This window comes from Ptychodera flava, chromosome 5 (genome assembly GCF_041260155.1).
Source record: "Ptychodera flava strain L36383 chromosome 5, AS_Pfla_20210202, whole genome shotgun sequence".
Classification (NCBI taxonomy): Eukaryota; Metazoa; Hemichordata; class Enteropneusta; family Ptychoderidae; genus Ptychodera; species Ptychodera flava.
In genome coordinates, this window is record NC_091932.1 from 45721101 (window position 1) to 45746326 (window position 25226).

The 25226-nt window shown below is 38.0% G+C and overlaps 1 protein-coding gene across 2 annotated transcripts in view; it reads right to left on the reverse strand.

The window, feature by feature from the left end:
* The window catches only part of LOC139134095 (potassium voltage-gated channel subfamily B member 2-like), a 106739-nt gene extending 103106 nt beyond the window's left edge, over positions 1–3633 (reverse strand). Inside the window, exons 1-2 of one of the 2 annotated variants that reach the window (XM_070701003.1) lie at positions 2895–3633; positions 1396–2344 (exon numbers count right to left, since the gene is read on the reverse strand). In XM_070701003.1, coding sequence (XP_070557104.1) covers positions 1396–1956 — 561 coding nt within the window. In that variant the 5' untranslated portion in view covers positions 1957–2344; positions 2895–3633. Of the gene's footprint in view, positions 1–1395 lie in introns of both variants that reach the window. The other variant, XM_070701002.1, reaches the window with a different exon arrangement.
* Positions 3634–25226: the final 21593 nt, after the last annotated feature.

Below are 25226 nucleotides of genomic sequence, written 5' to 3' on the forward strand. Positions count from 1 at the left end.
ATAAAAATGTTACATTTCTAGTTACAACAGAAAACACAAATATATGTTGTTGACTTCCTCAGCCCAATTCCCTGTGAGGTCCAGACAATAACTTTGATTACAATTGGTTAAAGTGGTAGGAATAAATCCCTGGTTCTCTCTTATCATTGGTTGTTTACATTGCCTGTTTATGTTATTTTAGCCCTTTGTTCTCCTTTGAAAGTTGTACACAGTTAGTCAATTTGCTCATCAATAGAGTTGATAAAAATATCTGCCCCTTTTAAGGCCAAACCATGATCACAGAGGGGTTCCAGTATGGCTGTGCAACTGTACTTAGGAGAGCATAGGAAACTATTGCAAGTAGGATTACAAAAATATGAAGAAAATGTACATGGGATATTTGTCTGCGGAGTGGATGTGTGTATAGATAGTATACTGGTTAACAGCTGTATTGTAAAGACTGTCCCGTATATCATCAGCTGATCAGTGCTACACCCACACCTAACTCATTGAGGTCAGTGATTGAAACCCAGGTCATATCAATAATTCTAAAAAAGTTCTGGAATGGTGAATATATAGGTGTCCAGTTTAGTAATAATTTCTAAGGAATAGAAGAAATTTATTTCTGACATGCTAGGCCTGGTTGAAGACGTTCATGAATATTAATCAATATATATCATCTCCTTTACTCATATGTGTGCTACAATCAAATGAATATGATTAGAATATTTGCCTGTAATCCCAAGAGATATGACCGTTACAATTTCGTTAATGTATGTTAATAACCCTTAAATCATCTGTGCTTTGATATTTCTTTCTTTTCGGTTTAATTTTGACGTATTTTTACTTTCGAAAGAATTTCAAAGCATTTCTTGATGTCCTGGTGAATTTCTAAGACTACACCGTCACAAATGTCATTCACTTGTTCCGGGTCAAATGTCTTTCATGCACCAGTGAAGTCTTGAAGAACTGACGGAGGGCGGTCACGACATGTGTTGCACGTTGGCGCTGGTAGTACAGCCATTCAATGGAAAAAATACAGAGAAACAAAGCCTCCAGTCTTTTACGATGTAATTTGCGACCACGTATTATGCAAATATTGTAACAATAATCGACAAATACAATACCTGGGAAAACTATTGTCATTCAAACTCAAAGACAATTTATTGGGGGCCCCTAAGGTCAAGCTGTCTTTGAACATTTCCAGTAAATAATGACAGTGAACTTATCAGGCATCCAACCCCAAGCATGGGACTGCTCATTCCCCTGAGCGTGAAAATTTACTAATGTCAGCGCAGGCACAGCATAATTTTGCAATAAGTATGGGGCACACCATGGGTTATGACGGCTGAAGAAAGTCAAAATAACGTGTTTACAGTTTTCAAGATGCTCTGTGCATGCATTGTGTGTACTCACCCGAGCAGCCGATGAAGAATTCGGTTTTTCCATGAGTGCCCATATTTTCCGTCTTTTATCGGCGAAGCAACCCGTTCCGAAGTTTTCTTCGGCTCTGGCTTGTAAAGAATTATGAATTCGCTGTTGTTCGTCGTGAAGTTGTTCCTTCTTCTGGTGGTATTTGTGCTGACAGCACGTCTCGAGGTAGAGCTCGTCAATGCCCCAGAAATCTAGTTCGTCACTGAAAGAAACCGGACACATTTCCTCGATAAGGTGAAGTTTCCCCGTCCGGTAGAAATTTAGAATAGATGTGAAAGAGCCTGGATGTCTGTCGAAGAAATACTCGTTGTCAGAGAGAATATAGTCGTCACATATAGCCATGATCATCTCGTGGGTCGTGCATTCTTTAAGTCGTCCCAGTCGAGAACGTGGCAGCCGCCCCAGCGTTTTCCACATAACTTCATGCCGGATCCCGCCGACGTTGATAATCACCCGCTTGTTGACGGCCTTGCTCCGCATAATCGTACACGGATCGGGCGGTAACGAAGTCATCGAGCGGGAGTAGCGGTTGCTTGGCTGCATGATCGTCGCTACGTTGAGAGAGTGGCTATGTACGAAGTCGCGGCCGCTACGCACGCCGCCACTTTGTGAGTGCACGGGCGAGTCTGAAGTCTGGCCAGCCACTGCAATGTTCGATAGGGAGGGACTCAATAGTGCTGTAATCGCTGCCAGGATGAATTCGGAGTTGATACGATTCAAATATTCAAATTAGTGACCCAGTCAATTCAATCTTGTGAATGACCGATGAAAAAAGATCGCTTCTTTTATTTAGGCGAAGATCTGGCCCAGATGACAGGAATGCTGACCCTACCTAGAACACGGCGAATCGCTCAACACAGCCCATGTTAAAATGCGAAGTTCCATCGAAACGCAGGTAGAATTATTATGTCACTGGGAGTCATCTTGAAGCCTGAAACTTACAGAATTTCAATTAGAAGATTGTCACGTGCAGATATTAAGTTATCACTGTATTCGCCTGCGGCGGTATTCAAACGTGTCTTGTAAAATGGTGAACGACACAACTAATCAAGCGCGTCCTGTCATACATCGTCAGGGAAAACCCTAAAAACGCAAAAATTGTAATAATCGCAACTTTCTTAGCAACAACCCAACATGAAATATGGTTTCGCTTTCACGGATAGCAATATTAACAGCATGACAATTATTCATAAGTAAAATTTTACTTCTCTCATACCTACATCACTTTGACCTCAAAGCTGATTTTGTGATCAAACAAGAAACGGCCGACACTTCTACTCATCAATACGACATATCGAAGGAGCTATACGACATCATATGACATTGGCTCCGCCGTTCGGTTAAGAAACGAGGTCTCCAAAATAATATCACAACATTTTCAATACAGTTTGTATATAGCTGCAAATTTGAATTATTAAATGGGTTCAGAAATTTGCATATCGGATATTTCGCAAAGCATCAGAACAGATGACAGCGCGTACCCGTAGGATTTCAGTTGTTGGCAACTTAGTAACTTGATGGTCAACCTCAAATTAGACATCGGTTGCCTTTCCAAAGAGCGGTTTTCCCGTGGAGAAGAAAATATTTTATCGGCGACGAGTATTTTGTCGTTTGTAATTACGCCAGCGATTATCACTGACGGCCTTTGTTGTCACTCCCAGCACCGTGAAATTGTGTTACCGCATCGAGAGCTTCCAGCGCAGATGATCTTCCCTTATGAGTTCAGCAATATTATCATTAAGTCATGAATATTCTATTTTTGCCTCCTCTTTCCCTTTGTAGTGGTGAATATCTGATGCGAAGGGTGAGTTCTGGCGTTACAAATGTGTTCTGACGGCAATTTCCGAGCTGATCAATCCTAAGGCGATGATGCAACGATGGCCGTATTGTTTTCGCTCTCTCCCGAGTAACGGTGCGTACATGAAGATGAAATATCAATGGAGGCGATATGTAGTCCGACCGTCGTGTTCTCGAGCGTTTCACGACTACAGGTCGCTGTTGTTGGCGTCCAAACAAAAATGATGCTAAGATCACGACTTTGTTAACATCAAAACTGCATTCCGGCGAGACGACGGCGAGTCCGGACCCCGTAACGCACCCCAACACGAAATTGATGTTACAGGATCGTCGTCGGTGTTAGCGCACCAACTGTCACCGACCGTGAGACGATGTGTGCAAATACATGGACACGTTCTTTTGTGGTCTATTATAAGACACACACAAAGCGGTCACTGGAAACTGATTATCGCGCACGTGCGGGAGGTATGACGTCATGAACTCCATATATTGATACCACATATTATTAATGTCTGCTTGTTCAAGCCGAAAATTAAAATTTCGCAGTCGAGCCCTCGATAAGAGCGCTCGAGCAATATATTATCCAGAAAATTTGGAAGTTTGCAGTTACTAAAAGATCGCACACCATTAAAATCTAACTCGTAAATTTTAAGAAAATATCAGCGATTTTGGAGAATATTAGCTTCAAACGCAAGTAAGCTTGTTCTGATGCTCGGTACAAGCGCTCAGAAAACGAACAATTCTCAACAACAGGGGGCGCCCTTGGGCAAGCAGATTGTCTTGCACACAATCGACAAGGCAAATCTCTCTCGTTCGGACACTCCACGCAACACAATAAGTAATTTTCAAGATTAAAGAGTTATTTCCCGAAAATTCTACTGAACTGTTAGCAGGCAGTGTAGGCGATGTATTGGGAAAGTGAAACTAATTCTTCACAAGACCGCACACATTTCTTGACAATTTAAGTAGCAACTGACGTCATCACCGACTGTAAATAAGTTTGATTCGGTAATTACTGAAGTTCATCTATCGATCCGGGCGGCAGTTAATATTTATTGGATGTCTAATGCGAGGGCCAAACAAAATGCTAAAAAACCAAGACGGTGACGGTTGTGCGAAAAATATGTATGCGAATCATTATAAATGTAAACTTTATCGAATTACTAAATGGAACAAAAAATATTTGTTTCGGGTTTTCGCCATTTGTCAAAACGATTAGCAATCGACCGTTGTGTCCACTTGTGTGATTTCCGTCCGAATACGTTTGACAAACAACCAAAAAAATTAAAACATCTACTTCTAAAAAAACATACTTACTTACCTTCAGGTATTCTGAATATGCATGAATATTTGTATTGTATTTGACGGTCTAGTCGCTTTCGTTTTTTTCTCGTCAGCAGTTATCGGCTTGCGGCTGGGCCATTACTTTCACGTCAAACCACGATCTACGCAACAGCCTAGCCTGCCGGAGTATATTGCTTCATTTTCGCGGTCACCTCATCACCATTTCTGGTGAAGTTTACTCTTTCAATTTACTGTTTTGATATTCATATGCCCACAGACTCAGTCTAAGGCTGGGGTGTAACATACTCTGTTCAACTTACAATACACGATCGTTTCCATGGATACCGAACACTCCCATATTTTTTCAGGTGCCAGGTACTGTATCGCGGGCGGTTTATCGAAAACTGTCGGAAACAGAGAGAAGAGAGACAAAGAAATTTAAGAGAGAGACAGAGAAACAGAGACTTTTATTAGCATAGTGCAGAGAGAGAGAGAGAGAGAGAGAGAGAGAGAGAGAGAGAGAGAGAGAGTTTTGTTATCATAGTGCATAGTTTCTCACTCGAAATATTGTCTTCCAGAAATGCCTCTCTGACTCAATTTCGCATAACACCACTCGGCGACAACGTAGAAGCGGTGTAGCCAATCAGTGATGACGTCACATGTTACATCATTAACTGCATTGAAGATATTTCTAAGGGCGATGAACATAGTGAAAGATTTCCGTCAGTTCAGTGTAACATTTTCAATTGTTAGGTAACAACCTAAAATTTTACAAAAGTATCTCAATGGTCATAATTATAACTTACTAATCTCGGACTCGGACATTTGTGCGAAGCAATCTTTCTCAGTGCAATGGGTAAAAGTGCAAGAGGTGCCAAAGAAAGTTAACCATTAGGCTAGGAAGATAGATTGAACTGTTCATCGGTATCGCCGCTTGTTTGCAGCAGAGCAAATCTCGTGTGGTAGTTGGTTTCATAGTCGGTTTATATCATGTACCTGGTTATTTGTCATGTTTTGCCATTCGGCCCCGCCTTGGCCTACAGACAGACTCTGGCGACGGCTGTATGGACCTGTTGACATCATTGCTCACGAGTTATTCTGTATTGTAAACTCACTGTTGCGGCTTGTTGACTTGGTAACGACCAGTGTTAGACCAATGACAATGAGGTATACTGTCAGAAAGACGACGCGCATTTTCTTCCTGTCATTCCATGGCCATAGCCTGGGGGAGGAGGGGCCGCTGTCCCCCTCCCAGCAGCAAAACTGCTTTCTCGCACTTCGTGGAATTGACATAGATTACACTCTGTAGCAGTACCCTATACCTTTAATTTCAACACAACTTGACCGCGAAAATTAGTTTAATTAGTATTTATTTTGGCAGTTTTTGCCCCACGGATTTAATCTTAATCTTAATCTTTTTATTTCTTATATAGCGCATTATACATTGAAAATAATCTCAATGCGTTTTACACTTAAAATCAACAAAGAGAAGATGAAACATAAAATTGTTTTAAACTGACAGTAAAAAAGCAAAGGTAAAATTAGCAACATGTTATAAAAACTCATCATAAAAACTACAAAAATTACGAATAAAAAGACGTGAAAAGGTGAGTTTTCAGTTTACTTTTAAAAACATCCAATGACTGAACCGCTCGAATATGTAATGGCAGAGAATTCCATAAGCGAGGAGTCTGACCACGCTTCCAAGATGTAATTTCAGTATTGACAGGGGACTGATCAGCGAAGATTTCTTACGTAACGAGATATATGTGATATTGTCCTGAATGCAAGGAGTCAAGGTCACGGTAGAAGGGTCGTAAACGTCAACAGGATGATCTGCTGAAGACTGCGCGCGCCTTTGGGGTGGTGAGCTTGCAGACCACTCAACGGTCGGCCCGCCCGGGGGAAAGCAGTATGTGATCTGTTGCGAATGCTACAAGGCGATACCTCTCGCTCGGAAGACTAAGAGCCAAGCCCTTTATCTTAAAGTGCAACATGATCCAGGGCCTTCGGACGCAATCTCGACACAACAAACGAGCAGTGGATGCGAATCCGTGACTTGAGAACTTGGCCGAGATCATTCATTGATTCCACAGTTATGAGTGTAGTGATATATAGCGGCCGCCGCGTAGTATGCATAGAATAATTCTAATTCTGGGATTGATTCAATGAAAATCTACGAATGTGGTGCACTACACTACAGTGCACTGGTGCAGTGGTACGGTGGTGCAGAACTTACCCGGCACCCTGATGATACATGGATGTAGCCTAGGTTACTAGACTAGGTAGTTAGAAAATTTAAATGGATATTGTTGTTGAGGATATACATGTATGCGAAATATCAAAATCAAAGCGTATGACGTCGATGACAGACGTGGTTTGTGGACTGCGTAAATCAAAGTTACAATCGCTTGTGGTTCGGATACACGGCTGACACGGCGAAGACCGCTGTATGCAATTCTCATCTTTCTAATGCGTACAGCAAGCCTTCGCCGGCCGTCTGTCGACCCACAACTGCACAAGCCACAGGCGCTTAAACCGTCGCTACGCGAAGCCGGCCTGTATACCGAGGGAGAAAGGCCGGCTTCGCGTAGCGACGGTTTAAGCGCCTGTGGCACAAGCGACCCTGGTCGAGACATAAATCAGCTTTCTTGATTTTACATGTAATCATTCATTTCATCACCGCAATTAACTTTAAAGAACTATCTTTAGAAAATTGTACTTTCATGTGGCTTACCTGATGAAATCGCATTGCCCCTGCCCTGCGAGAAACCGGATTTTTATCTGCTCCGTAATCGCGAGGTTCAAATTTACCGCCATTATACAAGCTGCTGTCGCCATTTTCATTAAGTACCCCTAGCTATACCAGAAGAACTCCCTAGCCATATCAAAATAAAGAGTTAGCCTTGACAGTTAAATTCCAAGTGGGCGCTCGATCATAATACGATAAACGTTCTTGTAAAAAGAAAAGCTACCACAAAAAATGTAAATAATATAGTGTAAATGATAAATGCAAGTATGTTTAAAGCTATATAAAAAAATGTAATTTAATAAAATTTGTCTATGGCTGGTCTTTTGTCTTTTCTCACACAGCCGAGCTCATCAGGCTATTAACCCTTTCACCCCAGTTCCCTGTATACAGGCCAATTTACCATAGAAAACAACAGATTTTGGACAAACCATGGTGTGAAAGGGTTAAACAACGGACATTCAAAGTACGATGGCATGGAAATTTCTCTGGTAGGTCAACTGTCCTATATATCATTTCAAGTTTCAGCTTCTGTCTGGTTTAGTTTTGCGTGTGTATGTCTGTGTGTACTGCAACCATATACAGAGTTACTGCCGAGTCCGCGGGTGTTGGGTCCACAGGTGCGTGGAGTTGACGTGTAGTATACATAGAGAGAGGGGTCGTGGTATCATGCCGGTATCTATCTCCAACCAACCACAGGTGCCTGGACGTTCCAGTGTGGTATACACAGACAGAAGGGTGTAGGCCTATATAGTACCAAACTGACAATTCCAGGCACCTGTGCAACCAACTGTCAGAAGATACTTGGTGAAAGGAGATTCATCGTTCCACGGGAATCTTCTGAGAGTTTACAGATTTTTAACCGTGTGACGGTCGACATTTATCGTGTTTATTGTGCTGATGTGGTTTACGTCATGAACTGAATGTCCTAAAGAATGATGACTGGCCTTGAAGCCCCAACTGTCATTACAGATAAACAAAACTTATATTCGGTGCGAGGGTATTTTTGTAAGTTTCAACTGATGTGACCAATTCTATATGTAAATCAACTACAGACGTCCAGACACTGGCAAGTTCGTCTTATATGTTACATTGACGTAACGTCTGTGTACATGTGTCATCTCTCTATATGCAAATATAAATACGGATAGATTTAGATAATCATAATTTGCTTGAAACACGTCACAAGGCGCAATGGATTCAAATGATCGTAAATTTATTGAAATTGCGTCACAAGGCACTGCCGGCGCTCCTTGATTCTTTTACCCTCAAATTATATTATGCTTAGACAACGTGAAGGTTGACTGACGAATTCGAGACAGTAAAAATAAGAGAATACACCGTAGTGATAGCGTTCTAAAGGCCTACTTATGACGTCACTTTATGACATCATATTTCATATCGTAATACAGTCTGTTGTATTTCGCGTCACGGTCACGTCACGGTCCAGGGACCGTATCGTACTTGCGTGGAGGTGCAGAACGTTAACGGTCGCATGATGTATATTTGTGACGTCAGATAGCTCGGAATGACGTCATCATTTTCTTAAGACGAGAGTCCATGGGGTTATAAGAAGAATCCTAGGTTTATGGCGAGACCGTCTGCAGACGCAAATGAACGTCAGGGTTAACTAAGCTGACAAATCTATTATTATCCGCCTAAACCTGTAGTCACATAAGATTCCAACGGGTCTTTCGTCACCAACCCTTGTCGGGATCTTTCCACATACACTGTGTAAGCCTACGGTCAGCGTAGTGCCTAGTGTTGCACCCACTCACAAGATTACGAAAGGTGAGCGGGTAAGCGGTTCAAACAGAAAAAAATAATACACGAGCAGGTTTTATATTTACTTGATTGCTTTTCCATGGAATATGAGTATCCATTCAGGAATCAAAGCAGAAACTTCTTTTTCACATTGATTACGGCCTACGGGTGGCACAAATAATACAAGATATGTTTCAGTCGATATCTTGATGTACATGTAGTTTAGTCGTAATTACATGTCAGATATTACTCCTGTACACTCGGGATAGCGACTTTCGTACAGTTTGACAGGTGAAGAATGAACGCATATTAGTCCATTTTCTTTGCTAATTACAATGTACAACCCCTGTAATCAATATGCTTTGGAGTTCATTAAAATGCAACTCTGAAATCTGTACATTGGAAGATTCTCTACCTTGAGATGATTGCATCCACTCACATATCTTTTATGGGTTTGTACAGTTTACCAGTCAAAATATGAAATGACCCACCACAAATTGCAACAGAATTTTTTTTTCACTACTCACCTCAGAAAAACCTATAGAAAAACATATCAAAAGTCTTCCAAAATCCAAGGAGTGGAGAAGTGCCTAATTTGCATAAATCCAAAATGGCCGCCCCGGTATTATAGGTTCAATGCTTTTGGCCACTTACTGCCCAATATTGGTCCGATTTTGGTAATTTTTTTTTTTATTTCCATTTACTTGTACATTTTCATCATATTTTAGACATGTTTACAAAATTTCATTGTTTTTATTTACAAAACAGGAACATAATTGTAAAACAAAGGTATTCTCACACACTATGTCTTCTAATCAATACTTGTTTCATGATTTTATAAGGTGCAAATGTCTGTAATGTTAAATAAATAAATAAATAACTAAATAAATAAATAGATAAATACACAAGGAGTGGAACAATGCCTAATTTGCATAAATCTAAAATGGCCGCCCCCGGTATTATGGATTCAACACTTATGACCACATATTACGCGATATCAGTCCGATTTGGACAATATTTTTTTTTATTTTCTTATAAATTGTACATTCTTTTCTAATTTCCAACATTTTTAGGGCATTTCCAATTGTAGTTATGAATAAAATAGGCACACAAGTCTGAATTTCAGGGTAAAACAATGGTACACAAACACACTTCACCTTCCAATCAATACTGGTCTAATTTTGCAAGATGCTAATGGTGTAAAATATATTAAAAGCAATCTCAGTATAACTAATACAGAATATGTATCCATTTTGTTTTTGGCTGTTAATTTGCCAATAACCTATTCCCTATTTCACATTAAAAGCCACCGGCTGAACTTACGCATTTTTTAGAACATTCGTCCTATAAAAAGTTGGCGGTTTATTCATATCAAACACAGTCAACCTGGTTTGAAGTCTAGTTATATCTGTGTGTTGATATTGTGTTACCAGGGTACACTGGATGTCACCATAGTTGTGAAACTCAACATGAGGTTCAATACTAGCTAGTGATTGTAAAATTACCAGTTTCCCAAATGCTGTTTATTTTACCCAAATTGTAGATAACAGCCGCGCCTGAATTGACAAGGTGTGCCAGCGCGGGAGAGCCGGCAAAGGGAGAGGGGCTTTAAAGTCTCCTGGAAGGTGTACAGATCACATGGGAATTAAATAGTATTGGTAGTAAAGGGAAAGCAACTCCACAAATGTTAATATTTAGGTTGTTTGCGTTTTGTGAATGATTATTTAGTATAATATAAGTGTATATCATGTTTGGCTGTTTTATGTAAAATGTTGCTTAGCCATGGCGAGACGTACCCGTAATCTACGTGTCTTGTGTTAATCCGCACTGGCGCGGAGAGATTGCTGTGACACTACGATCCTTTGGCGCTACGTTTCGAAAACAGAGTTTTCTTCATCAGCCACTTAAAATTCATTTTTGATTGGTGAGCACAATTGATTGATGTTAGGTTTTTTAATTTGCTAATATGTTGTTCCACTTACGTTTGTTGTTTACAAGTAGGGAAGCTAGAATGTCTACAGTTTGATCTCGTTGTGTTTGTGTAGGTTCGTTTCATTTTTGATTGGTGAGCACAATTGATTGATTGTTAGATTTTTTTTTTGCTAATATGTTGTTCCACTTACGTTTGTTGTTTACAAGTAGGGAAGCTAGAATGTCTACAGTTTGATCTCGTTGTGTTTGTGTAGGTTCGTGTGACTCTGAGTTTGAGCTATTGTAGTTTTTGTGAAGTCTTGCGCTTATAAGTGTGTCACCTATATTTATGTTCCTTCTAATAAATATATGCGATTATAGGTTGGTTTTGGAACAGTTTTTTTTTAGTGTTTCGTCTTTTTCAAGTTCACTCCAGTTTTCTGTCAGGGCTTGCTTGATTTTTGTCGTTTCTATGAACAGGCTATATGTTGGTATTGTTGGTGGCGTTATTTATTTCTTTTTGTCGTTCAAGCAGTCTTTTTCTGCTTTTATGATCTGTCTCTCTGATAATGCTTTCTATTTCATTTATTTGTATTGTCGGTCTTGTAATTTTTCACTAAATTGTGTGACTTTTTGTGTAAAATCGATTATCGTAATGATTCACCTTTGATCAGACCTTTGAATGTTGCTGCCGGATGGCATAAGTTTCTTTTTAAGAATTGAAATGTATCTGTTGGCTTTGTGTGTGTGTTGATGTCGAGAATATTCTCTTTGTTATGTATCGACGACCTTTGTAGATAGGTCTAAATATGTGATTTCTTGAGAGGAGCTTTCAAACGAAAAATTGAAAGTAGGATGCATTTTGTTGATGTTTGATGTGAATTCATTGAGTTCGTGTTGTGTTCTGATGAAAATCAGAAAAACATCGTCCCTGAACCTCAGCAAGGTGGATATTTGTTGTTTGTGTTTCTGTATTATTCTCGTTTCTGTCTCATGAAATGTAATATCTGCTATTTCTGGAGAAGACGGGGACCCCATCTAGCATCCCTATATTTACCAGTAGAATTCATCGTTGAATTCGAATGTGTTGTTTTTTTTTAAGATTACTTCTAGCAGAGCTATCATGTGTTTCGTTGGTGGTTGCTTGATTATGTAACTGTTTGATGATCTTTTCTGATTTAATGCTCTGCCGATTGATTCAATTACCTCATCATGTGGTGTATTCGTGTACATGGAAATTACATCCAGTGTTACTAGAGTCGCTTTGGCCGGAACTTTGATTGTCTGAATTTTCCGTATAAAGTCTGTTGTCTTTGATGTATGTTGGTTCTTTCTTGACGATTTGTTTGAGAAAATGGTCAATGAATTCTGATATGTGAAATGTTGGACTGGAGCATCCACTTATGATTGGCCGTACTACGAACATAGCTCCTGATGGCGGCACTTGTGCATTTTCGGTAGAAGGTACTAAAGTGGCGTTCGTATTTTTCTATCGACTGGATTCAAATATCATATGTGTGATGGTCAATGTGTTTTTCATTGTACATTCTGTTATGAGATTGTGTACCGGTATGTCTTCTATTGTATTTTTTGTGTCATCTGTTGCCAATTTTGTGTAGTATTGTTGATCGTTAAGTTGACATTCCCTTATGTAATCATCAGTGTTTAAAATTGCTGTCCCCGTCCTTTATCAAACGGTTTGATGGTTATCTTCTTGATTTTTGATAGCGTTTTGAACACTATTTGTTCTGCACGTGTCATGTTGTTTTTTTTGTGTTTCGAATAGGTGTGTTAACAATAGCCAATTTTGTTGCTTCTAAATAATTTTCTAGTTTTGTGTTCTCAGTTGTATGTGGGATCCATTTCGAGTTCATTTTGACTGGGTGTTGTACGGTCTGTGTCTCATGATATATCGGAGTCTCATTTTCGGAATGTATATTTTATGTCCCCTAACAGGTGGATTCTGTTAGGATGATTTGTTGTGGGAATGAATTTTAAGCCTTTGCTAAGTACGTTGATTTCAATGTTGGTGAGTTTGTGTGTTGATAGGTTCTTAATGAATCTGAGTTGTTTGATGCAGTGCTCAATTTTGTTCAATTGTGACTTTTCGTTATTTTTGTCATTCTATGATTCTTGTTCTATGATTCTTGTTTATGTGTTTCCTTTTTTATCTTTGAACTTGGTCATACTAAGACACAATACAAAGCTCTCTCCGGCCATTCTGTCTCTCTCTAATCCGAACCTATCTCCAAGTGTGTACCCAAGAAAACTCTGTTTTCGAAACGTAGCGCCAAAGGATCGTAGTGTCACAGCAATCTCTCCGCTCCAGTGCGGATAAACACATGACACGTAGATTACGGGTACTTCTCGCCATGGCTGAGCAAAATTTTATACAAAACAGCCAAACATGATATACACTTATGTTATACACAATATCACACACAAAACACAAACAACCCAAATATGAAGTGGAGTTGCTTTCCCTTTACTAGCAAAGACGAACAACAACTGATGAATAATTTTGTCTTTCTTGTCTTTCTTTCTTTCTTTCTTATTTGTTTATTTATTTATTTATTTATGTATCTATCTATTTATCTATCTATTTATCTATTTATTTATTTATTTCACATTACAGACATTTGTATCGTATACAATAAAACAAGTATTGATTACAAGACATAGTGTGTGAGAATGCTATTGTTTTACAGTAAAATTCGGACTCATGTCCCTGTTTTGTAAATAATAACGATGGAATTATTGTAAAAATGTCTAAAATATGAAGGGAATGTACAAGGTATATGGAAATAAAAAGAAATTATTAAAATCGGACCAATATTGGGCAGTAAGTGGCCTTAAGCGTTGAAACTATAATACCGGGGCGGCCATTTTGGATTTATGCAAATTAGGCGGTTTTCCACTCCTCGGATTTTGGAAGACTTTTGATATGTTTTTATATGGGTTTTTCTGAGATGAATGGTGAAAAAATAAATTCTGTTGCAATTTGTGGTGGGTTACCCCCTTTTGGCCTAAAATGCTGACTATATGAATGCCGCGCACACGGAAAACCCACGCCCCGAAAACCAACATCGATTGAATGATGATGCTAAATAAATATTGTATATTAAAAATTTTGTAATCTTGAACTGTCTTAGTGTGTGTTTTATAATAGCTATACTCTTCATTCCCTGTCATGATGCTTTGTTCATTGTATGTATGTATTTATTTTATTTATTTATTTATTTATTTATTCATTCATTTGTTTGTTTGTTTTTTGCGTCCTCCAGTACATTTTGCTTTAAAGATTTTATTATTTATTACAAAAAGAAGAACGAAGAAATAAAAAAAACAAACAAAATTAAACAAAGACAAATCAAAGACAAATGAATCTTATATATAAAAATGCCTGAGATATTTATTCCGAAGGTTCTCTGAGATTGCAATATAATTTTCCATCTTGTAGACGGATTCAACGTAACATAGCATTGAAACTTTGCCATATGAAAAAAGAGTTGGAATTCTTACATTTAAAAATTATGAAAACGACCCATGAACAAAATAGAATCAGAGCACGGGATAGAGTTAGCCTTTGCATTTGAATCACCAAGGATACAATTCACGGCATTCAGCAATATTTTTTATTGTGTAACTTTACAAATCAATTCATTGACTGGATCCCGAAAACGTACTGTGTACAGAGTCCCAGTAAGGCTGTAATAGTCATCTTCTACCTCATTACAAAAACCACACAAGAAAGAGTCAATTAAGCCCCCAAGATTTGCGTCTGTTAAATATAAAGGCTACAGGCCTAGACAACTATCAAGCACAACTTCTGGAAATGTCAGCTCCTGCCATTTCTAGTAGTGTTACCTATCTTTTTAACCGTTCTCTGGTGACTGCCAAGATTCCGTGTGACTGGAAATCAGTAAGAATTTCTGCAATCTTTAAAAAAGGCTCAAACAGGAACTTGGAAATATCTGTACTGCCATTGATCTCTAAGCTCGCACAACATTATGTTCACAACCAATCTATTATTACTTTTTCCAGACCAGTTAGGGCTTTAAAAATCACTCTTTTCAGTCTAGTTTACACAGACAGACTGAGTTCTTCTATCGATGCTCTTCATTCAGGTAGGATGGTCGGCATGGAGGCTCTTGATTTAATACACAAAGCATTTGATACCTTGGATCATGTCATCTTCCTAAATAAGCTGCAACGGTATGGCCTTGATGACAGCATTTGCTGCTGGTTTCGATCATACTTGAATAACAGAACCCAGGTTACTGTTATTAACTATACAATATCAGCAGGAGTTCCCCAAGGATCTATACTTGGTCCACTCCTGTTTTTGTATTACGTAAATGACTAACATATAGACTGACTGTATGATGCGAGTTTACCGGTAAAACACTTGACAGCATGTGTACAAAGTTATATCGCAGTTGACAGACATTATATATTTCTGCGAATATATAGTTTTGATGGGTAACTGTGACAAGATACACAATGCTATGTTATTGCTACTATTCGAGAGCAATCACCAAGCAGGCTGAGCACTGTAACGATGTACAGCCTGATGGTGCGGATCATGTCGTAGAGGGCGCACGGACGACAAGACGAAGACGGCCGGTCGAACCTTCATTTTCCGGTTTTCTCACGTCATTGAATGTGCGAGTCCCTCTGATCAACTTACCCCATATAATGAGAGACAAATGTCGACTAAGGCGTTGGATAACTGTCAGACAACATTAACTATCACACTTCAATGTTGGGCATACAGGATATAAGAAAACCTAAATTAATAGTACCCCAGGGCCTTGCAATTTCATCCCGTTACTTTCAAAACGAATATTGTTCACGCTCGAATGAAAGGCAAACTAATTTGCTTTTTCGAAAAAATGGAGTAAAGTGAAACAAAAGTGACATAATTTCGGTGTAATCTTCGAACCTTTATGGAATATTCAATGTTCATGTCCGTATTTTGTCAACTAACAGCATTTTTAGTTGTTACTCGGAATTCATATAATTTTTTCAGAATGAGAAAATGACGGGAAAAAGTAATATCTCTGAAATTTGACGGATATTATTAGTTTTTCAGGGGGAAATTGCTATATTGGTTTCTTGAATAAGATGACGAAGTTTCGTTTTGCTAATATGTTTAATCATCTCAAAGCGGGAGCAGGAAAATGATCAAGTCTGAAAACACTTTTCTAAGACATGCAGTGCTGAAAAATCTTGAAGTTGCTTGGAGTGCCGATTGATTGATAAGAACTTTTACCTTAAGGTAGTGCGCCCACTAAACTGAAAGACTAACACTTTTGCTCAGTAATTGTTTACAAAATTGAGAATAAAATCGAGGATAACCGCGCAAATTTTGGCGCCTGAGATGGCCACCCATCTCTGCGTTAACTCTATGGAGAAAAATAGAATGTTCAATTTTTCAAAAAACTAAGACGGTGGCAATTTTTCTTACTCCAAGAACTTTAAAATGAGCACCGCAAGCGGCAGACCAAAATAGTACTGGACAAATTTGAGACTCCGAATATCTGTCCCTAAGGCGCATTCTACCGAACCATGTCAGGGGTTGTTTGGCTTATTCGTGATTAAGATATATACTTCTTCATATTAGATCCTGGGAAAAGGTTGCTAGAATACCGAAATACAAGGTTTTCTGCATTGAGGTAGAACGCGCCTCGGGGACAGATATTCGGACTCTCAAACTTTTACTATTCTTTTCTGATATACCACTTGTGGGGGTTCATTTTAAAGCTTTTGGTGAAAGAAAACTTGAGTAATTTTTTTCTCTAGTTTCAAAATTTGCACCCCCGATTTTTATTCTTGATTTAGAAAGAGAATGATTGAAATATTCCTTGAGGAAAGTTTGAGCCAAAGTTTGAGTCTTTCACTTCGAGGCGCATACTACCTTAACGGATACGACATCTCTGTTTGAAAGTTAGAAGAGATTGCAAACATTTTCCCAGATATTTCCTCAGCCTCACTTAGTTATGAGACACCCTGCCCGTAGATTTTGTGGAGGAAAAAAATAATATCGCAGTGTCAGGTTTCTGCTGTGTGTGCTCATCTCAGAGGGAAGACAGCTGGTTGTAGAAGACCCTAATTAAGGTTTTAATCAATCTGATTAAACTCTGATATAGCGATGCATCATGGGTCGGTCGCAAGTTTTACGCAATCGTATTATGATCTTGTTTTTTTCTGCAGAAAAAAAAACCGTAATAGGGCGTACAAGACCGGTAATGCCGCTTATAGGACGATTATCGTATGGTGTGTACTTCTTCATATTATGCAGAAGAGAGTTTAGTGATCACCCCCTTTCATCAATATAATACATAAGAAATAAGCATATACATTTGAAATGAAACAAATAATGCTGGTCGAAAAATATGAAAATTTATCAAAAAGAATGAATTTTGGAGAGTAAAATCAAAATATTCAATTTCTTGCAGTATTTCACTTTTGTCCATTTAAACACTAAAAACATTCCATGATTGATTATAAATTATAAATGATGAGTCTGGTTGATAGGTTTCATAAACAAATATGATTTAAGAAATCACTACACATGCTGTTCAAATCCAGTATATGAAAATCAATTTTATCAAACTAAATATCTTACAGGTTTAGGAGAGTGTCAATGTTTTAACAGCTTATAATTAGAAAAATAATCTTGTGACCTATTTTATTTCTTCGCTAATGTTTCTTGGCACTAAAATAAGGTAAATATTAAATATTATTATGAGGTACCAATCACCCTATTTCTAGAAATTTCAACAAAATGTATTTTCAGTGTTTTTAAGTGTAAATATAACATTTAAAAGAATTTTGGACCAAAGAAATTGGAGGGGAAGTAAAAGCTGCTCGTCTACTGCCCTCCTATCATGATTTGAAAAAGCTTTCCCTCCAACCAATTATTTTTTCTCTCTCCTACTCTCAACCAAAACTCAGAAGCGACCTTTTATCGCCACATGAACTCCCTACTCCCGTCCTCTCATCAAATGAGTTTGTCGTTCAACTTAAAGTGCGCCACCTGTCATGTTCCTAAAGACTTCTTTTTACTTTATTTGGACCGAAAACTCTCGTTTCAATAAACTCTTTGTCCGTTGACGTGTTTTCTTTCATAAACGCAGTTTTTGCAAGCTTGAACAAGTTGATGAAGTTTTGTTTATCGGTTGCAAATGAAGACTTCGCCAAATAAAAATCAAGTGAGTCTGATTTACTCGCATCTGATGATAAATTTGCCAGTTGTTCGTTTTTTAAGCTTCAAATCAAAACCAAATATTTTCCCTATAACTGACATAAAACAGGCACCCTGTTCCCTGCCACCTGATGGAGTAAAATATCTACCCTAGTGCAGTGGAACCACTTGCAATTTTCATGAATAATTTCATTTGCTGGTACCAGAGAAATGCGACATGCTTGAAATATTTGATAGCCTCGTAAACTTAAAACAATTCCGAGAAACTTCTCTGTAGGCGTTTCAAAAGTGAAAGACTTAAACGTTTGCTCAAACTATCCATAATGAAACTTTCAACCGCACTCTTACCTAATCTAGAATAAAAATCAGGGGTAACCATGCATAGTTTTGAAGTAAAGAAACGAATCACCTTGTATTTACCAATATTTCACATTCAAAATGGCCACCAGCCCTATCGGATAAATTAGTATTTCCGATTTTCAAACCAGCTAAGACGGTAAATATTTTTCTCACTCCAAGACCTTTAAAATACCCCCCCCCCCCAGTGAAAAACCAGAAAAGTGTTGAAAACATTTGAGATTTCGAACATCTGTCCCGGGGGTGCATTCTATCTAAACGCAATTCCTTATATCCAAGCAAAGTGGAAAAATGTAAACCACATTCTGCGATTCGTTCTTGTACCTGTTGAATCAGGATACCCACGGGGCATTACTATAGGAAGGGTATACAAATGTTACCGTGGTTTTAAAGCCTCGTTCCTTTTTCGCGTCAAATACATTGTTTTACCAAGAAAATGTTGATGAAATAGAGACGTTGAACCCTGGTTTTGACTCTGGCAAAAGCTTTGACCCAACATATACACTTTGACCAATCATGTTGTAGAAAATATTGAATATTCAAGTATTCGGCTAAAATGTAGATTTTTGACACCCCCTTAATTTAACGATATATTGCTTTGTAGTTTAAACTCTCAAGTGTACACCTTTACCTAATTGGAGGGTGAGATGCTCCCCGGACGGAATTCTTGCCAACTACGTAAGCTTATATCATCGAGCTTGCAAAATTGTTTTCCTAAGGGAGCTTTTAAAACTGATTTGTTCAACAGACCCCCTAAGCTAATGTAGGTTTTCGTTATGCCCTCGCGTGATCCCAGTATTCTGCAGCTTTGTCCAGTGTACTGACGTGAGGTTTTTTTATACACGGATAGTCTCATCAAATTCTAAACATTTCCTGACCATATTGATCAAATTTAAGTCTCACCCATTTGATTTTCTACTGCAATTGAATATACATGTATTTAATATTGCAGAGATTTTGTATACGTTTCGGAAAATGTAAATAATTTAAGAAGCAGAAAGACGCCAGAAGCAAAATAGGAAATGCGTATTTTAGTACACAGATGTTTAATCGTACTTTTCCGAATACAGCTGCGTTGGCAAATTACCGATCAGCATTTATGGTTAAAATGATCGCGTTAAGTCGTCACAAATTCAATTCTCCTGATCCAGTAAAACGTCTGCTTCCCAGAATTCCATCCGAAAACCGGAAATTGCTGCGATTAACACCCAACTGACCCATTATACAATATATTCCCAGTCGTTTGAAAAAGGACGGATATTCTATCCCGCCAATTTGACATTTCATCGAGTCCATCAACAAAATACCGTGGCCTTCTATGCGGCTGATAAATTAAATTCTACTTGACTACTGTGTAAAATGGAATTTCATCCACACTTTCATTTCCCTTACAACTCTTCAATACAAAGCTGTCAGCAATTGTAGGCAAGCTGTTGGAATGAAGCTCACTATGTAACCGATTTTACTGACGATTTTTGACCAAGAGATTCGTAGATGAAAGCAGACGAAAAAAGTCTGAATGCGACATTCTTTCGGATCAATCGTACCAACTTTATTTTACCTCCACAGCCGAATAAATTAAAAGTGAATGGAAAATTAAGGGACTGGGCAGTTTCTACGGCGTGTAGGGGTTTGGTGAATTTTTGCGGTCATCGAAAAAGTGGCTGACCCCCCTCCTCTCGAAAAATAGAAAAACACGGCGAGGCCTTATGCCAACTTTCAATAAAGGGAAGGTAACAAACAGGCGAAGATAACAAAAGTATATATATATATATATATATATATATATATATATATATATATATATATATATATATATACATTGATGTCAATCTACAATATAGAGAGAACAAAAGTAAACCAGTAGGTAATTAGATTGTTACCAGCTATCAAATTGAGTATTTATCAACCCATGTTTTGCTTTCTGAAAGTCTATCAAGTTTATCATTACTCGGAAGGCTTGTAACTGTGTCTTTCAACTTTTTTCATTATTTATATTCTGTATATTACCGACATATATGCCCAGATTTCAGTTTGTCAGCACAGCGTACATATGAGTAAAAATGCTGTATATTGCTAGTACATGAATTTTGGTCCGGACTGAAAATTCACTTACTGTCTGTACATACATGCTATTTGAACAAGCTCAACACTTGGTGTAGTAACATACCTTTAACCCCTCGACCACCATGGTGGCGCTTTAAAGAGAAATTGGGTGAAAGGTTACGAGAGAATAAAAACTGCAGTTGATATTACAGAATAAAAATAATAAAGAAGTTGTATATTAGTCATGAATAACAGCTAGCCGCTTTTAAAGGAGAACATCTCAGACAAGACCACTTTTAAATGTTTATCTTTTCATCATAATTTAATAGGTTAGAGCTTTGTTTTCAGTGGGTATGCACCATTTCAATTCTCTGAAATCGTATTTTAAAATTTGCTGAACTTGCTTCCAAAGTATTGAACATGGAGTTTACTATCTTGGTTTCCTTTGTTACCTTTTAATGATGGGTTAGAGACTTTTCAGAAGTAAATATTGCTAGTATCAATAAAGTTGCAAAAACCAATGACAGAATCAAAGAGAAACAGTGTTTATTTGCTTGATTGCAATTACATATCCTGAAAAGTCTCGGGGAACTTGTTTTGTAAGTTTAGCCAAATCTTATGAGCACAGTTTCTGAAACGCCTTTTCTTTTCTCTTTGAGACAACAAAGACAACTATGACAAAACTATCTTTAATTAGTTATCATAATATGAAGAACACACATTTTACTTGAAAACCTGACACAGAGAAAAAAATGAGAATCAAAAATTGTCATTTTCACGTTATTACATATGTGACTGTATCCATGTATTATGAAATATTAGCTCAAGTTACATGTACATTCTCATACAGAGTTCTCATAGAGAAAAAAGTTAGGGATCTGGTTTTTGACATGCTTTTGCGAAGACTTTCAATTTACAAACTTCCAGATTTCACTGATATACACATATCTGATACAGTGAAGTTACGTGTCAAAAGGGCGCCAAAAACTACAACTGAGTGCTGCAATTCGCGGCTGGTACAATGCATTTTATGTAATTATGCGTTGTATCTTACAATTAAAGACACACTGAGCCCCCTCAAACCAATTGAGGATTTCCGAAAAACGGTGAGACACCCATCACCAAAATAAAAAATACCGTCAATGACGCTGTACCTTCTCTAATGTGTGGCCAGGTCAGGTAATTGGTTGTTGGCATGGAGTTGTTGGTAAATACAGTAGTTGATGATGTAGGGGCATGAGGTGGGATATGGACCCAAAGAACCCAAAAGATGATTAAATACATCAATCAAAAAAATTCTAAGCTACAGTATAAACTGCCTAAAGATAGTTCAATGTGGAAAAAGTTAAACAATTCAGAAATAAGAATTAACAGTCCAAAATAGTAATGACGCACTTCCTTACTGACCTGAGTGCATGTGAAATACACAACCTGGCATCTGTAAATTCAATGTATACCAAGTGATCATTTCCAGTCACTTTTAACTGTTTTTAATGGATTTTCCAAAGAGTCCTGTGGAAATGATGAAAAACGCCTATCTGGTCTTGTGTTTGTATAACCTCATGGCTGATAATTGTCATAGTATTGAAAAAAAATTGAAAGTGAAGAAATTACTGTTTTAATAGGCATATTTTCCTTGAAATACATGACCGTGTAAAGAATATATGCTAAAAGTGTTTAAGAGTAAATTTCTTTTCAAAAAATAAATTAATTTGTGACCAAAGGATTTTTATTCTTTGAGTTTACAAATTCAAACATTGCAATTTGTTCAATCATCTTTGCAGTGCAAAATTTATAAAATGATTGAAAAACAAAAAAAATTTGGCAGAATTACAGTCTTTGTGATGTAAAATTATGGGTTGACATCACGATAACTGTTAATGTGTTTGAAGTACTAATATACTATAATTTAAAAAAGAAAAATTCATGCAGAAACGGTAAAATATATTGTCAGCAATGTAGTGTTAATTTTGACTTTACATCAAAATATGCCTTTGCTGGATACCAAATATATAGGGCGAAATATCAGCCATGTTCAGCAAAATCCACACAACAGCATTGATCCTTTTCTAATTTGATTTGATTTGCTTATGTTATCCCTGTATGACAGTCAGTACAATATGGAACTTGAACACAACACAGTGAATAAGTATGCTGTAAATGAATGGTGTGGCTGCATCCACATGCAGCAATAGGATTGCCTTTGTCTCTCACCCCTCATTTCCAACCTGTCCCATCCCTGAAAAAATAGTTTGGTCTTATATTTATAATGTTAATAATTTTGTATTTGTTAAAATGTGCGTATCTCAAAAACTTTTGATCATAAACATTTTCATTGTTTTTTATAGCTGACCAATCAGTTAACCTGTTTATTTTGAATATTTGCACATTTTTCCTCAGTATCTGAATACCTTCTTATTCAGTTTGTCATTTTCTAAAAGTTTAAATGCTCCATTGTGAGGTCAAGCTTTCCACAAGCATCAAATGTGGTACTTCATATAGGAGGGTCTGCCTCTAGAGGGCGGGCATCATGAACACTCCTGTGTTTGTTGGTTAATTCCTCCACGTAAACTTCTGATTGTACTGTAAACATTGAACATGGCCGACGTCCGATTTTCCTGTCTAAAACTTCACTCATTTTCGTTCATATGACTCTGAAACTCCAGGAAACGATTGGGAAGAAAGGGTTATCTTGAAATATTGAGGTACTCGCAGATATTTCGCAAAATTAAATGAGAAAAAATGCAAGGAAAATGCCGACAGGCTTACACAATAACAGTTTTCAGACTCGGAGGCATTTGATCATCTGCAGATTATGCAACAGGCCCAGATCACGTGAGGCCATGAGGGGATATCCACGCAACTCAGTACCAAACACTAGCGCTCACAGAGTGAGCAAACACAAAGTGAGTACCCTAACGTCAGCTCAGTAGTCTGTAATAGATTGTAGTCAACTAAGAAACCTTGGAGAAAGGCTTAACACTGTGGCTATGCCGCTAAGTCCCTTTTGATTTTTGTCATAGCTCAAAATCGTTCTCCCACACCTCAACCTGAGCCATGAACACCCCCTTCAGTTTATGATATGACCCATCACAATGGCATGACGTCAACGGATCTTGACAGACGGAAGTCTTGACAGACGGAAGTTCTTGACAGCAGCATATTGGTTTTCAACTCTAATACCTTCTCTGTCTATAAATAGACACGAGAAGGTAAAAAAACACGCATGGTGATCCCACAAATCCATCGCCCCAGGCTTAAGAAATTGATCAGTCCCTAAGATATTATTCAGAAGTAGATTAAAGAAATTCACAAAAGTTTCAAAACGACAGTAATTTTCCTACATCCAGTTGAATGTGTAGCTTGCTAAGTGCATGGCAATTGAAGAAAATTATGTTCAAGCAAGTGACAAATCTGCAGTTTTAACATTCTTGTGCTCTTTTTAAGTTTGGAGCGGTTCGTACAACAACAGTTACCGATGTACACAGTCAGTGAGAATCGTCTTCGCGTACCGCGTATCGATTCACGATAAATTGCTCAAAAATTTTGCAGTAGCACCAAGTGGCATTCGTCGATCTTTGAACAAAAGAGGGCGTGCCACCAAATTTTGACCATTTCGCCTCTGTGATGACCTCATTTTTATTCCCGTGGCAAGGTAATATCCTACGGCGGTACATATATTAAGAAGCAAACGTGCGATATTCTGGACGGATGCCAAAAAAACAACACTGGCGTCTACGTATTCACGAATTTTCATCCTCGATGTTGGCAACTTTTTCCTGATTAAAATTCCAAGAAAAATAATGTCAGGTAAATAAATTTAAAACTACGTTGACTCTTATCAAGAATCATGTGATAAAAATCAAGACAAACGGTCTGTCTTGTTTAAGAATAAATGAAGCGCGACAATTAAACGAGCCGTGAATTTTCATACACCGATTTCGATAATGTTTTTCTCTCCTTATCCAGTGTAATTACCTTACACATTCGGCAGGTTCTAAGTAAACGTCACTCGTTTTACACTCTGTAGCGGTAGTTCTTATCAGATTTGTCGCATAAAAAGCCCTTGGAAATTGTGAGCACCTGTCCACTTTGAATAATGTTTCCTCTTTAGAAAAACTCTAACAATTTTACCCCAGGCTATCACTACAGCCAAGCCTTTCATGCAAACTGGGCAAGATCTAGGAGGTTCACACATTATTGATCAGAAAGCACACGTTGAGAACACGCTTTCCTCAGCTTTGCTCTACACAATGCCGCATCATTGCGATAAAAAGTGTGCAGATACCAAAGCATGCGTTCCACATTTCAAACTTTTGATTACAGTAAGCGTTGATCAGCAAACAAAAATAGTGAATGATTGTGTCAGCTTTGAAATGGGTTCATTTAATAATGTTGAGAATGATGAAAACAAGTTTTAAACATGACTTCGTTGTCAATTTGTTCTTCACTCATTGATATGCCCCGTTGTCTCCAGTTGACTTTTGACCCCAGTTTTTGCCTCCAGTACAATTTGGGCCGATAATTTCGTAGAAAATATAGTGTTTTGACGCTGCTATGCGGGTCAAATATGTGAACTTTTGCACCCCGATTTTACGGAAAATTGTAGAGTTTGTAGTTGGAACGAGCTAGAGTACACCCTTAGGCAAATCAGGAATGAGAACCCCCCGGTGTTCTAAAGCCCTGACAGTCGGG